General features: G+C 34.0%; 1 protein-coding gene across 1 annotated transcript; it reads right to left on the reverse strand.

Moving 5' to 3' along the window:
• Window positions 1–6,991: 6,991 nt before the first annotated feature.
• On the reverse strand, window positions 6,992–14,925 carry LOC136802401 (calcyphosin-like protein). The gene is made up of 5 exons (XM_067059140.1): window positions 14,720–14,925; window positions 11,116–11,212; window positions 9,953–10,033; window positions 9,431–9,643; window positions 6,992–8,011 (listed from the first exon to the last, which is right to left on the reverse strand). Exons 1-5 carry the CDS (start codon window positions 14,785–14,787, stop codon window positions 7,910–7,912), a joined length of 561 nt encoding a protein of 186 aa, XP_066915241.1. The 5' UTR covers window positions 14,788–14,925; the 3' UTR covers window positions 6,992–7,909.
• Window positions 14,926–15,017: the final 92 nt, after the last annotated feature.

The following is a 15,017-nucleotide window of genomic DNA, read 5'->3' on the forward strand; positions in this document are numbered from 1 at the left end:
TTTTACACATTAAGAATGTTCATAGTTTTAACTAACAAACACTACTCGGTCACGCCTTTTTACTCATAAGAAATATTCCTAATTTGGACCTCAAACACCTAACACTATTTGGTTACGCCTTTTTTCTCATTAGAAATGTTCATAGTTTGGACCAAAAACACCACTACTTGGTCGCAACTCTTTACTCCTTAAACATTCAGATATTTTTCACATAAAACCCTATCAAATGTTACTTAATCATATCTTTCATTAAAAGCTCTCCTCACTTCCATTATTCGTCCAAAAATTTCTTCGATATTTAAAGAATTTTAAGACATATTGAAAGTTCAGGTGCAGAGGAGTTGCTACCTTGCACTTTTGCGGCCGAAACGCCCGGCGAGACAGAATAAGATATACCTTTTTCTATTGAGATTTTTTAAAAACATTCAATTTTTTTAAGCTTTAGGGTGTTCTTTCTTTTGAATCTTAACCCTAAAAATATTATTAAAATTTTTACGGCGATCGGTAACCGGTATGACCGATTTTAAGGGATCCCAACCGTGATCAGGATAGGATAGAGTGATCTGTCGAAAACGAAAGTGTCTCAGAACTTGTGGCCTGGTTGATGTATGTATCAAAAAACTTCTTTCTTCTACATTTTGACTTGTTATAAGGAGACTTTATCATTACTTTTAGAGATACGAAAGAAACTATAGCTGAAAAAATTTCGATTTTTAAAACTTCCACAGATAGATCACTGTGAAAACTAATTTATTTAAAATTATTTAAAAAATGATATCAAATTCGATTCGATTATTTTATTAGTTTTCTTGTGCCGCTTCTTAGAAGCCGTATACAGTATGTTCTTTATAAAGTTTTTGATAAAAAAGGGTTCAGACATTGAGATTTCAACCTTTTGTATTACTTTTTGCGAGACGGAAAAAGAAAGCGATCATCCATTCACTTTATTAGTTTGTTTGTTAACACCTTTAAAAAAAAGAGAGATCAACCATAGACTATTTCTTGTTTCATTTATTTATTAACACCTTCACATGAAAGAACAATTTTTATGTTTAATTTCAACAGCTATAAAGGCGTTACAGAACAATACAATAAAAAAAAGCAAGTAGAAACCACCTCTAATTTCAAGATCAATTAGAAATAATTTATATGATTATTCATGCATATATTATGACGTAAAAGAGAAAATAACAATAGGAGACGAAGTAAGGATATGTGACGAAGTAGTGCTATGCACAGGGGGGGTTACTAGGGTTGGCGAATGAGGGACGGATGTGCGGACGTGACCTCCGAAAACCGACTCTTATAGAGACTGATTTTTGCTGAAAAGGTGACTCTTATAGAGACTGATTTTTGCTAAAAAGGTGAACCTTAGAGAGACTTTTTTTTAAACCGACCCTCACCGTCCTCACATACCCCACAGGAAAAAATTTTCGATTTCCAAGGTTGGAAATTTCAAGTTTTCTTAGTTGGAAAAAAGATAAAATCCAATGGAAAATCCAACCTGAAAATGTGGGACATTCTCCAAGATTGAAAAATTTGCATTTTCCATGGCTTGGAATTTTCGTAAATCCAGGTTGAAAAAAGCCAAAATCCAAATTTAACAAGGTTGGAATTTTTTAAAATTCAGTTGGAAAAAAATCCAAAATCCAAGCTTAAACAAGGTTGGAATTTTCGAAAATCGGGGTTGAAAAAGCCAAATTCCAAATTTAACAAGGTTGGAATTTTTTTAAATTCAGGTTGAAAAAAGCCAAAATCCAAATTTAACAAGGTCGGAATTTTTTAAAATTCAGTTGGAAAAAAATCCAAAATCCAAGCTTAAACAAGGTTGGAATTTTCGAAAATCGGGGTTGAAAAAGCCAAATTCCAAATTTAACAAGGTTGGAATTTTTTTAAATTCAGGTTGAAAAAAGCCAAAATCCAAATTTAACAAGGTTGGAATTTTTTAAAATTCACGTTGAAAAAAGCCAAAATCCAAAAAGTGATGGCAGAGATGTGGAAAAGAGATCTTAAACAAGGTTTTTGTTTTTGTGAACAGTCACTCGCTAGCCTAGGCTCGATGGCTCCCGGTCAATCTCTCGTTATTAGTGAGGTTAAGTATACCGGGATAATCACGACGACGGACGAAAAATGTAATGGGCTAGTGGAAATACGAAATTTGATTGGTTGAAACTCACTAGCCTGTTAAATTTTCGTTCGTCGTCGTGATTTTACCGATTTACTTAACTTCACTATTGTTCGTACAGATACGTGGTTGATCTTAGATCACTCACACAGCTCAGCAGGGCGCTATTTGAAACTATGACACAAGTACCCTATGTGCTTCACTGTGCGAACTCACTGCGATTGACCGAGGCCGCTCCGAAGAGACGCCTCACCTGACGGAAACTTACAGCTTGACTGCTCACATTATAGCCTAATATCTAGGTTAGCTATATATCAAAACAGTTTTGAGCGAACAATCGCTTGTGGTTTTCCCAAGGACATGCGCAGAAAATGGTTAAAAAAACGTAATTTCCACATGGGTTATTTTAACGTTTTCCAAACTGTTTGGAAAAACACAAATTTCCAACCCAAAAAGTCTAGTTTTCCAATCGAAAGAGTTTCAATTTCACAAAAATGTATTTTCCACATGGATTTTTAACGTTTTCCAAACTGTTTGGAGAAACACAAATTTCCAACCCAAAAAGTCTACTTTTCCAATCGAAAGAGTTTCAATTTCACAAAAATGTAAGTTCCACATGGATTTTTAACGTTTTCCAAACTGTTTGGAGAAACACAAATTTCCAACCCAAAAAGTCTAGTTTTCCAAGAAAGGGTCTCAATCTTAGAAAAATGTAATTTCCACATGGATTTTTAACGATTTCCAAACTGTTTGGGAGAAACACAAATTTCCGACCCAAAAAGTCTAGTTTTTCAACTTGAGGTATCAAATTTACTAAAATATGTATTTTCACATCGATTTTTGACTTTTTTTTCAATTCCCAAACTGTTTGGAAAATAAAGATTTCCCACCCAAAAAGTCATGTTTTCCAACCAGCCTTGGAAAATTGTCATTTCTACATGGGTTTTTTTCACTTGATTTTTCAAGGGCATTGGTTTATTCTACAAAACCTATGGGTAATTTACGTTTTCCAAATCAGCTTAAGGTAAACGCTCAAATTTCCAACCTTCAATTATAAAACCAAAATTTCCAACCCAAAAATATTGAATTTCCAACCTTGGAAATCGAAATTTTTTTCCTGGGCCCAGTACCCATTTTAGTTTGGTGAATAGAATCTGTAGTTTGAGTTGGTTGCTTTATTCTTCTTTATCCTTCATCAGGCGATGAAGATTACTTTGATGCTATCGCTGTAGTATATCTTTATCTTAGTAAGGTAAGGTCGAAAGCATCCACCGAAGAGGGACTTCAAAATATCTATTTTGAAGGCACGTTCCAGCTGGATAAGGCGGTCTGTTCTTAGTGAACTAAAAAGAAAAAAGTCTGCTGGAAAAAAGTAGTCTGTTCTACTGAAGATTGGGACCAGCTGGAAAAATATGATCTGTTATTATGAAAAAATAATCTGATATCCAAAAAATAAGGTGTCTAAGAATTTCCTATCTGTTCTTTATTTTGTAATATATTTCAATATATATTTGCATAAAATTTTAGAGTTTTTCAATGTATAAAATATATTTAGAATTATTTTCAGAACGTCAAACTGCCTCCAGTGCCCCAGTGAGATTTGCCGATTTACCACCTTTTTTAATCTTGTGTAGTTTTTATACATACGGCTTTTGATATATCAGTACAAAGCTTAATTTTGGACCGGGTTGATCTAAAGAAAAATAAAACAATCAAACCCTCACTGCAAAATATTGTACTATCCTTATTTTCACTTAATTTTCTGACTTGAAAACATGCGATTCAAATTCCTATCTATGAAAATCTTGGAATCGAATATCGCCAAATGAGCTTCAGTCCGTTATTTCGGTTATTTTTAACCCCTACTGGCTGAAAAATTTCTACCGGGTCTGTTAGAAAGGGTGTCTTTCTTAACTATCCGATACAAATTTTCCTAAAGATTCATTTTTCCTCAGGATTTGTGTATTATTAGTATATTGTGTACGGATTTGATATTTCACAGAAAAGTGCTACCAAGGGGTATTTCGGGTCCCATATCATAAGTAGAAAAAAAGCTCAATTTTTACAATCGCAAATTTAACCGCTAAAAATCGCGAATTGTTCAACAAAAATACATTCAATATAACATATAGCGCTTTTGATTCTCTGAAACAAGCAAAAAAAAATTCCATAATTATATTTGACTATCAAAAGTTACAATCATTCTTGTTTCCACTGCCAATTATATCTGGACAGACTTTAGCACAATTGGTATATCCTCGGTTTCGGGTATGTTCGAGTCGTACCTTTGAATTACTCTTTTACATCCTCGAAAGTCTCTCACAGGGTTAGAAAAACAATAAAATAACAATTAAGCCTCCTTAAATTACGAAGTGTTAATAGTCGACTCCTTCACAGTGTCTTATGACAGTCTCCTAATGTGGACCAAAATTGAAAAATTTTTGGCTGAGGAAAAATTAGTCTCTGACAGGGCAGTAAAAACGTCAAAATTTATTCTCTCAAACGGTCGATTTTAATACTCTGGAGCCTATATTTATTTCTTATTATGATTACATACATGTTTGATATAAAATTGCTTCATTCAATAATCCGTCAGTAATTTTATTTGTTATGTGGCAAGCACACAATCAAATTTATCCAAGTTGAATTGCCCTTTGTAAAAAGTTTCGAAATTTAGTTGGTCCTATCAAAAGTCAGTAAATATACATTTTCTGCTAGCATTTACATGAGAGGTTCAGTCTACACTGTCTACTCTTTCGTTAAAACCTTTCCCAATTTCCTGACTGTTACGTTATGCTTCTTTTGCTTGTGATGTGCGTTTTAAAAATATGGCCTTTAGATTTTGTTTTGTCTCTTACAATTCTTGATGAACTTCTGTTGCTCACCAGTGGTTCTCCAAGTTTCTCAAGCACATCTCGTTGAGGTCGTTCATCGCAATTACATATCATTTGTGGTTTCATGAAGACCACAAGCGATTATCCAGAACATAGTATAAATTAAATTGCGGACGACACCTTCGATGCCTTGTGATCACCACAAGGCGTTTTCTAGGGGTACGGTATATTGTCGATGTCTGCGCCTTGGGTGGATGATTGGTCTGGTGGGGGAGGGTTGGTGGACAATAGAAACCTACTCTTTGATATAAAGTCTTTTCAATTGTTTGAATAGTGTTATTCACTAAAGACAATACAAAGGATTTATTTTGTAAGATTTTCTCTAATATTTGAATTTCATAAAAAAGAATGTCTTAGTGCATCGCTGCCTCAGGTGGTCCAGTTCAGACTTCGAACCCTTTTAGGACGCGCGACCGTGCCCCAACAACCCCAGGGTGGGGTTGAGCCTCTGCACCATATTTGCCCGGTCGTTAGTATGTACTGTCTTGCTTAGACCAATAGCTGACTAAGAGCGTAGGAAGTGAGGAGTTTAAGCTCAGAGAAAACATTAGTGTGTCAGTGGAGGTCCAGTTCACTGGTATCGAACCCTATGTGCATAGTATGCCGTATCCGTATGTGTGAAAAGGCTTATCATGACACGCGACCAAATTGAAGTTCCTTCATTGGGGCCACTCAAGTCGCAATAAAACTACTTGTGGTATCATCAACATAAATTTTGATAGTATGATTGCTGAATATAGCAATTTTTTTTGAGAAATTTATTTTCGCTCCACAATCAACTTCCCTCAACTTGAACAAAACAAACCCAAGAAAAAGTAATTTGATTTATTTTTCAAGCAACCTTAATTCGGATATTTTAAAATTTCAAAATCGTCAGCGATATAGCCAAGGACACTTGTATAGCGAAGCTAGTGACAAAGATTAACTACATGTGGTTTGAAGAACGACAAATTGCGCATGCGTATTATTAATGCAGAATACTTTACAGGAACAGGTTTATTAGAACACGAAGCTCAATTTCGGTCAAATCCGAATAATAAACAAATAACGATCGATTTTTTGAAATAGCTATGATAAACCTGATTCTAAACCCCTTAGTCCGTTAAAGGGACATAAAAGTATAAAATTTAAACATTGCGCAAACCACGTGTCATTAAAGAGAACAATTAAAATCACGTGTCCAAAACAAACTAGTAAAACAGTTGAAGCAATCATTTTTTATTTTGGCATGTGACATTTGTTTTGATTTTGTATCCCGCTGCATACGGTTTGTTTACAAATTTCGTCACTACTTTTATGTCCCTTTAATGTTATAAGCGTTTATCCTGCTAGTCTGTAAAGCGTCTGCAAATTTTCTTTTTTTTTAAATAGCTATGATAAACCTGATTCTAATCTGCAAAACGTCAAAATTTTCTCTTGTGTCGCGAAGTATTTCAGAATTGCTCTTACACCAAAATGTTAACTGTGTAATGATGCTGGAATCCTACAATCCTAAAGTTTTCCTAAAATCTTTGTGTATAGCTTGAGAACACTGGTGCAAAAAGAAAATTCTTAACTCAAAAATAAATTTTTCCGTAATTTTCTAAAAAAAAACCTTAATTTTTCTCTGAAACTCTCGCTTTATTGCCATTCGCCAAAGTCAGTTCTTGGTATGTTATCAAGAATAGGAAAAATTAGGCCAAGATAAAAGACAATGGTTGGCTAGAAATTTCAAATATAATAATCAGATCAGTATGTTTCTCAGGATAGCCCCTGACAGCCCCCTGCATAGTTTATGATGAAAAGTTTCAGCAAAATTTCGAGAATACTTCAGGCTTTATTTTGAAGAGTTTCTCCATTATTAAAAAATATATATTTAAAATATCTGGTCTTCGAAATTTTGAAATGGCAGTATATTTCAATTTTTTGGAATTTTTTGGAAATTAAAAAACGATCAACAAAGATTTCAAAAAAAATTGAAACGTTATAAGTATCCCTTTCAAAAGTTTTATTTTAATTTTAAAACTAAAAAAATGAGTTTTATATACATATCCAAGCTTTAGTTAAGCAGTAAATACGATACTATAATTAACATCTTAAAAGTAATATAGTAATAAAAAAAGTTTTACAAAGAATTAATTTCATCATAATTTTGTCGAGTAGTTATACATCATCCCAAAAAAAGACATCTATAGAATAAACACATCCTTGTGTGTAAAGTCCCTTATGCTTCGAAATAAATTTACAATAATTTAAAAAAATCATACAATAAATTGTGAATAAACTAACAAAAAATAATATAATTTTTCATAAATACAAAACTAAAAGAATTTATATATAACATTGTTTGATGTTTTTAAGCAAGATATAAAATCCTAAAAGATTTAGTACGCGTAAAAAATCAAATCAGAAAGAAAAACAAATAAAAACATAATAACCAACATTTAAATAAGAAAGAGGTTTACAGGCTAACTCGGCGGCAGTTTTAAATGACCCATTTTTCAGGAGTGCTTGAGTTTAAGTCAATGTTCAATCAGTATAAACCCAGGTCTGACTCTGACTCTGTTTAAACAAATCTTACGATTTTTGTACGGTTTTAAAAAAATCAAATAGATGCTCGTTTAAATTCAAATTTATTTTAAAAAGGTCGTTGATTTCAGAATTCCCTCCGAAAGAAAACTGTTCTGTAGTTTTTTTACACTAGCTAGAAGATCAAATTTAAATAATTCTAACCGATCTGACAGCTATAGAACCTATTCGAAATAGTAAGCTAACAAATCTAACAAATAATAAATTGTTTTTTTTTTTTGGTTTTCTGAAGGGTGTATGTTGTTAAAAACAAGTTTTTTTTCTTAAAAGATCTTGGTTATAATACAAGACAACAAAACCCATACCATCTATGCATCCACACTTAGATTTTCCAGGCGTTTCGGAGCATAAGATTGAAGTAGGCATCATTGTCGATGTTAGCACTGACGCCAGCGTAGTAGTTGATAAACTCCTCTTCAGTGACCTAGAAAAACAAGTGCAAAATTTTGAGTTGACATAATAAAGATGTCAATTTCACCCCTAGAATCAATGTCTCTTCACAATCGTTTTGAAGTCAATCAATACATATATGAAACCAAGCGCTGACCTTGCAAAATTAATGTGAAATATTTTACTTCCATAAAAAATAAAGGCCATTCGAATTTTTTCTTACTCAACACTTTTTACGTAAAAGCATTGTAAATCAATGGTTTGTACAGACCTGTATTACCCGAAACGCTTGCTGTTCTTTTTTATGTTGCAATATTTTTGTAAGCTCTGCATTCTGTCATAGCTATTCCGATTGCACTTTTTATACTGTCAAACCAGGGGGGGGGGGGGTCAGGATCCAGATACCAAACCCAGGGCCGGGGGGTGGTGTCAATTTTTTTTTTAAATTTCAAAAAGTCAAGTTGGTATTGATACCAAAATGAGGGGGTGGGTCCCCCTTTTTTTGAAAATTAGGGAATCTTTAAGTTGGTATCGATACCACTATGAGGGAGTGGGTCCCCCTTTTTTTAATTTTTGTTGGATTTGAAATTGGTATCTGACTTAAAATGTTGTATAATGTAAGTATAAAAACTTATTTGAATCGTTTACACTATACCCCTGTATACCCTGATTCCATATAAAAGATTCTTCATTCTATAATTGAAATTAAATTTTTATTCAACTTTTGCTGCTCTCAATCCTTTCAATCAACCAAAATCCATTCAAAACTAGATTCATCCGGCCTGGGGGCTATTAGGGTTGGCGAATGAGGGGTATGTGCAGACGGGACCTCCGAAAACCAACCCTTAGAGAGACTAATTTAAAACTTTTTGATTTTTCAAAAATGACAAATTGAAAGTGATAGGGCCATGATATACTGAGGAAGGAGGCCCTACCATTTTTTAATTTTAGCCCTTCTAGATCGCCTAAAACTGTCTGTTTTAACGTTATTAAACAAAATTTGGCTTGATTAGTAAATTTTCTTTTTACTTTGAAATAATGTGGTTGGGACAAGGCCGGGTGCCCCCCCGGTGCCGCGGCCCCTGACATAATATAAGTGATTAATAAGAGGAATGTTCTTTGAATAAAAACATCCACAGATTCTGTTTAGCGTCCCTTGTACGCAGTATCTTATGCATATAACTTCTTGCATTTTTACTGATTGTAAATTTAGGGAGGGGGGTGGGTCCCCCTTTTTCAGAAAAATCAGGATTTTCAAGTTCGTATTGATACCAATTTAGGGGGGTGGGTCCCCCCTTTTTTAGAAAATTGGGATTTTCAAGTTGGGGGTGGTGGTGTCTACTACTTTCAAATCTCGAAAAGTCAGGTTTTTGGGCCCTGGTTGGTATCCTGGGCCCTGACCCCCCCTGGTCAAACTAGCATTAAATTTACACAACATATTTGATGCCCATACCTTTCCGTCTCTCTTAGACTCATCTGGTTCAAAAGATTTCAAGAAATCAGTGAACACTTGATTCTCGTCCCATTCTCCATTCTTGTATTTGGGATGTTCGGTCACTTTGTAAACCCTCTTCATATCTTTGGCGTCGAAAACACCGTCACCAGAGCGATCAGCCCTCTTGAAAGCTTCTTTGACAATCTTCATGCGACCGTCGTTCAAATTACCCTGATTAAATGGAGAAAAAAAAACCGAAAATGATTAAACTTACAATAAGGACTGCTCTTATTTTAAACAGGTCATTGACAATGGTAAGATTTAGGCTCGGAACAGAGGTGTAATAGCTTGTTTAGTTAGTTTATATCCACTGAAAAGTAAGCAAACTCGAAACACTTTCTTGCCCCTACAGCCAATAAGCTTTTCAAAAGACTTTAACTACTAATACTCGACCTCAGAAATATTCTTCATGTGTGAGTTTGAGTGATAGTTTTGAGTGATAGAAGCCATTGAGTAAATTATATAATAAATTTTACGCACCCTGAGTCCAACGAGGAATTCATCAAATGAGAGACTTCCGCTTCCATCTTTATCAAACGTTTTGAAGAGCTCTGAGCATTTCTGAAATGGAACATTATGAAGAATTCAGGATAGATGATCATGTACAGTAAAATATCTGACTTTATGAATTGAAGAATTCTTCGCCACGGCATGACGTCAGAACTAGGGTACAACAGAACACTTACTAAAGATTAATTACGTGTTTTCAGTAAGCATAATCTTTTAGTGAGTTAAACCATAATGTTTGTTTTACCCTCGAAATTATTAAATCTTATTGGTTGAAAAAGATGTCAAATGACTTTCCGTGGCAAAGAAAAGGTTAAAAAATGGTAAAACACGAATCAGTCTACATTTAAAAAAACTAATGAATTCCCCTATTTTTTAAAGTACCCTTGGCTGTTTGAAATTTCACAATAGATCTACATCTTACAAAAGATGTATAACTTGTTTTTGGGGCATCTTTTTGTTTTTAAAAAGAGCCAATCGAGTAAAAGCAGGGATAAGATGCATTAACTGACTGGGGATGTCCCTTTTAAAAATACAAAACTGGTAAATTAAAGCTTTGAATATGAAGAATACCGAGAATCAAAAATTAATGAAAAAAACTGTGAAAAAGAGACTTCAAAGAAAACTTGAAAGCTGTCAAAATCGTATTAGTGGTGAAGTGAAAAAGGTGTTTATACAAATATCTAATTAAAGTTTTATCCCACTTCAAAAAAGAAGATGTCAAGCCTTGTAGAACCCTTATTTGAATTATTCAAGTATTAAGATGGTTTACTACTGATAAGGATATCCAAATAAGAATGAGGGAAAAACTTATTTCACATAGTCCAGCAAAAAAGAATTTATCGACTAAATCTTAAGGATAATACCGGGTGTCCATTCAGTTTTACCATCTAGTTGACCAAATGTGACAAATGACCCCTCAAAAGTTCTATCCTTGCTCTTTCGAATGGATTAGGAGTGATTCTTAACGGTTCATAGAACTTGAGAAAATTCACTTCAAAGAGGGGGGACTTTTTTCTGGGACACCCGGTATCACTTAAAACATTGTAATATTGTCGAGTAGATTGAGAGCTCCAGGAGAATAATTACCCTGATCCATTTTGTCCTAAAAAACCCATTGAAAGAATTATTCTTACATCAGCATCGAAGTCTAATCCATAATCTTTGACTCCTTCACAAAATTCTTCAAGATTCAATGATTTGTTACCATCATCGTCATAGATTCGGAATGTCCTGAAAAATAAAATAAAAATTCTAAATATTTATTAAGAAATAAAGAACTTACAATTGCTACACAGTGTGTAGGATTTCTAACCAAACAAAAATGAAAATTGGGGAACAAGTTTTTCTTGCATAGAGAAGAATTTAGAAATTGTAAATGAACCTCTGGCTTGGTTGTATATAATACGAGGCTTCAAAATTGTAGATTGTATTGTAGAACAGCCTTAGTGAGGATCAGGGTAAAATGGCATATAGTAAGCATAATGGAATCAATAATGACTGTACAAAAAGAGTGCTTTTTAATGCCATAATTGAATATTATGCTATAACGATATAATTAACAAACCATTAGCATATTCAATGCTATAAAACATCTTTTTGAATAGAACGACCACAACTTGTATTTTATTTGCATTACAGACCTTTTCATGAAGCTTTATTTGAATTGAGATGTCTTCAACATATTGAAAAGCTATTGTTTGACAAAAATGAATTGCTTAGGCAACATGCAGACTTCCCTTGATAACCAAATTAAAAGATTTTATCAATACAGGCTTTCAGCCTTTAAAAATTTTCCTACTCTGTACCTATTAAAATTCAATTCTGATAAATTTAGCTTTACGATTACCCTTTTGAAATGAAATAAAAGCTGTTGTCAGGAGGTGTCCAAATAATGATCTAAAAATGTTTGCTTCACCACAAGGTCAGACATAAACTTAACATATTTCTATTTCTAAATCTTTGTTCAGTTATACTTTACAGTAATATTGACACAAGTGATTTTTGGATCAATTTTAGTCAATTGTATGTCCAATGTCATCAACAATAAGCAGATATTCAATGGGTAAATTATTATATACCTAGAGGCAAAAATCAAAAAAATTAATTGTGTCAATTGCCGAACGTTTCACATATAACACTCCCATAATCGAGCGTTCGAATGTTTTTCTTTTTTAATGATTTTCTTAATTACTTTGAGTCATAAAATTTGTTAATGAAATTGACAATAGATTTATTTTAATGAATTTCTTTGATATAACAACAAGAGCGACAAAAAAATCAAACTTTGAAAGCAAAATTTGAAAAAAAATTATACCGTGGTATAATAGCCATGTTATATCAGGAATTATTCAATGGCTGTTTTTGCCTACAGGTATATAATAATATTATTTCAAGCTCTATCAGCTTATACTGTCGTTTTATAAGTTAATGGGAAACTTAGAAAAACTACGGTAAATCATGCCATGGACAGTGGATTTCTATTAAGCTTGCAGAATAACCAAACAATGCAAAACATTCAAAGTCAATAAGTAAGCTTGAAAACCACTGAGATTAGTGATTTGACTTGAGTGCTTATTTTAAGAATTTGATTGTCCATTTGATTCTCCACTTTTTGTATTCATTGAATGTAAATTTCAGAATCTGGAAATCCATAATTTTTATTGAATGGAGGCTTTTTTAAAATTGAAAAGACCTAGATCATGAAGATGTTTCATGGGGAGAGGAATTAACTCTTTTCTAGAATAGTATTAACACAACACATTTTAACTCTAAAGACCACTGAAAACTAACAGGCAAATCAAACCAATCAAACGTAGTCAACTATCAATCGAACCAATCTAACCTTACTCGAACGCAATATAATATTACCCAGAAATTGGCTGTTTGATTGAGATTTAATAATTACAATTTTTATTCAAAGTTGCTCGCTTGACATCATCTGGTTAAAAGCAACCTCAAGTTTAAATACCATGGTTTATCATACGCCTAGTTTAAGGACCCTCTCGAGGCTCTGGAAAAGTCCCGAGCAAAAAGTGCCTTTTTTTCGTGCTCTGGAACAGCGGAAGATTCCGGAGCACTTCCGGTGTACCGGAGCTAGATTTTCAGCGATTGATCTGCACCGAAGTTCCGGAGCAAGATATCTGCAATATAATTATGATGACGCTTGCTGTGCTAATCATGTGAAAACTAACTGCGCGTATTTAAAAAAAATCAGCCGACTCACGAAAGTAAGACCTCACGTTTTTAAATTGTTTTTGATATTTCCACCAGTGGATGCTTTTGAATATAATGTGACAAATTCAATTTCTCATCAATGGCTGAACCATTCAATATTTTGATTATTTTTTGTAACCATGCTTAAACGTTTTTTTAGAACGTGTTAAAAATCACTTGCCCCGGAAGCACCGAAAGGGCTCTGGAAATTTCCAGAGAGAAAAACAGTGTTTTTTAGCAACTCAGGAAAACTCTGGAAGTTTCCGGAGCGCTGGGAGAGCGTCCTCTAGTTTTTATCATACCGTAACTTCGTTTAATGTCGACACCCCTCCTCTAATTTCAACACCCTTTTTATCAGCTGAAATTGATAGAAAGGTTAGAAGCTGTTTTTCTTTGCTCAGTGGTCAGAGAGGAATAATCCTTTTTCAGTTAAAGATTCAAGCTTTCATTCTATTATTCCTGTCTCTCTAAAGAAAGGGTGTCGGAATTAGACGAGGGATGTCAATATTAGACTTACGGTATTTCACATCTTATTCTTTTCATTTAGCATCTGTGATTTTCAAAAATAATGACTATTAGTTAAATTAAATGTGTGGTATAGACCTTTTTTTAAAGAGGCAGCCATGTTGAATAATTATGTACTCCAGCATAAAAACAATGATACAGCCATGCATAATTTTTAAAATATGCACGATACAGTATATGCAAGGCTGTATCATTGTTTTTGTGCTGGAGTACATAATTATTCAACATGGCTGCCTCTTTAAAAAAAGGTCTATTAACAAAAACAAAGCAATGATATATCCTCTTATCATCAGGCAGAGTACAGTCAGTCTGGGAAATCCTCTCAATTGCACGCTTATGTTCCGAGGGCGTAAGCGCGTAATTGCATGGTTATAATTTACGCCCGCTCCCGCCCCGGTTGAAATTGCTTAGGGATTTCTAGGGGTTCAGAATTCTCTAATTCGGGCGAAGGCATGGTTTAACGGGCAATCCATTTTTACGGAATCTTCTTCTACGATAAATTTTGAGTAAAACTGCCCTAGGCTTTTGAAATTCAACAGAGCTTTCGGAAGGAATTACGTGTCAAAAATATAGTAGGAAATTTTAAAACGTGCAATTACACGCTTACCGCAAAAGCCGTCACCCGTCAATCTTGCTTAACGCTTATCGCCCGTTTCAGAACAATTTCGATAAGCGTGTAATTACACGCTTAAAAATTCTGCCATTTTGATAACCGTGCAATTGCGCGCTTACGGCCTCGGAACATAAACGTGCAATTGAGAGGATTTCCCAGACTGACAGTGTAGAAAAGTGCCTCCTTCTTAATTCTCTACAGTAAATGAAATGTGACACGCCTGTCTGTGAACAAAAATCATTTCACCAATATCATCCTGAATAAAGTCAATTGAGGAAAAGATTATTAAGAATTGGAAGTGCAGCTCTCGTATTCAAAACAGCATGCAAACACAAGTAAAATACAAACAGGCATTATTTTTGGTAGCTGGAAAAATAGAATTATACCTTCCAATTCCTTTAATAGATGAAGCTCCTCTCTCGAGTACTTTGGCTCTAAATTCATCCATAGACATCTTTGCTCAGTCTTGTGAAGCTTTCAATGAAAAAATAATTTGTTGAGTCTTTCCAATTTTGGAGAGACAATGAGCAAAGAATGAGCTGGTGAGAGGTGTGTAGCTAGAGGTCTCGTCAAGGAAACCCAGATGTTTTGGTCTTTAATTTGTTTTCGATTGTCTTGATTTCCCAAACAGCGATTTGTGTAGTTAGATCAGACGTTGATTGGTAGCTGAGACACCACAACAAA

The sequence above is a fragment of the Clytia hemisphaerica genome, unplaced genomic scaffold (assembly GCF_902728285.1).
Source record: "Clytia hemisphaerica strain Z4C2 unplaced genomic scaffold, Clytia hemisphaerica genome assembly, whole genome shotgun sequence".
Taxonomy (NCBI): domain Eukaryota; kingdom Metazoa; phylum Cnidaria; class Hydrozoa; order Leptothecata; family Clytiidae; genus Clytia; species Clytia hemisphaerica.

What these genes read in the sequence shown, in the direction of transcription:
- LOC136802401 (XM_067059140.1), bottom strand. Translation starts at nt 14,787, where the DNA reads ATGTCTATGGATGAATTTAGAGCCAAAGTACTCGAGAGAGGAGCTTCA. An exon ending in GATTAGACTTCGATGCTGAT is followed by an intron (nt 10,034 to 11,115) that starts GTAAGAATAATT and finishes GTTCCATTTCAG; the next exon opens with AAATGCTCAGAGCTCTTCAA. An exon ending in AATTCCTCGTTGGACTCAGG is followed by an intron (nt 9,644 to 9,952) that starts GTGCGTAAAATT and finishes CCATTTAATCAG; the next exon opens with GGTAATTTGAACGACGGTCG.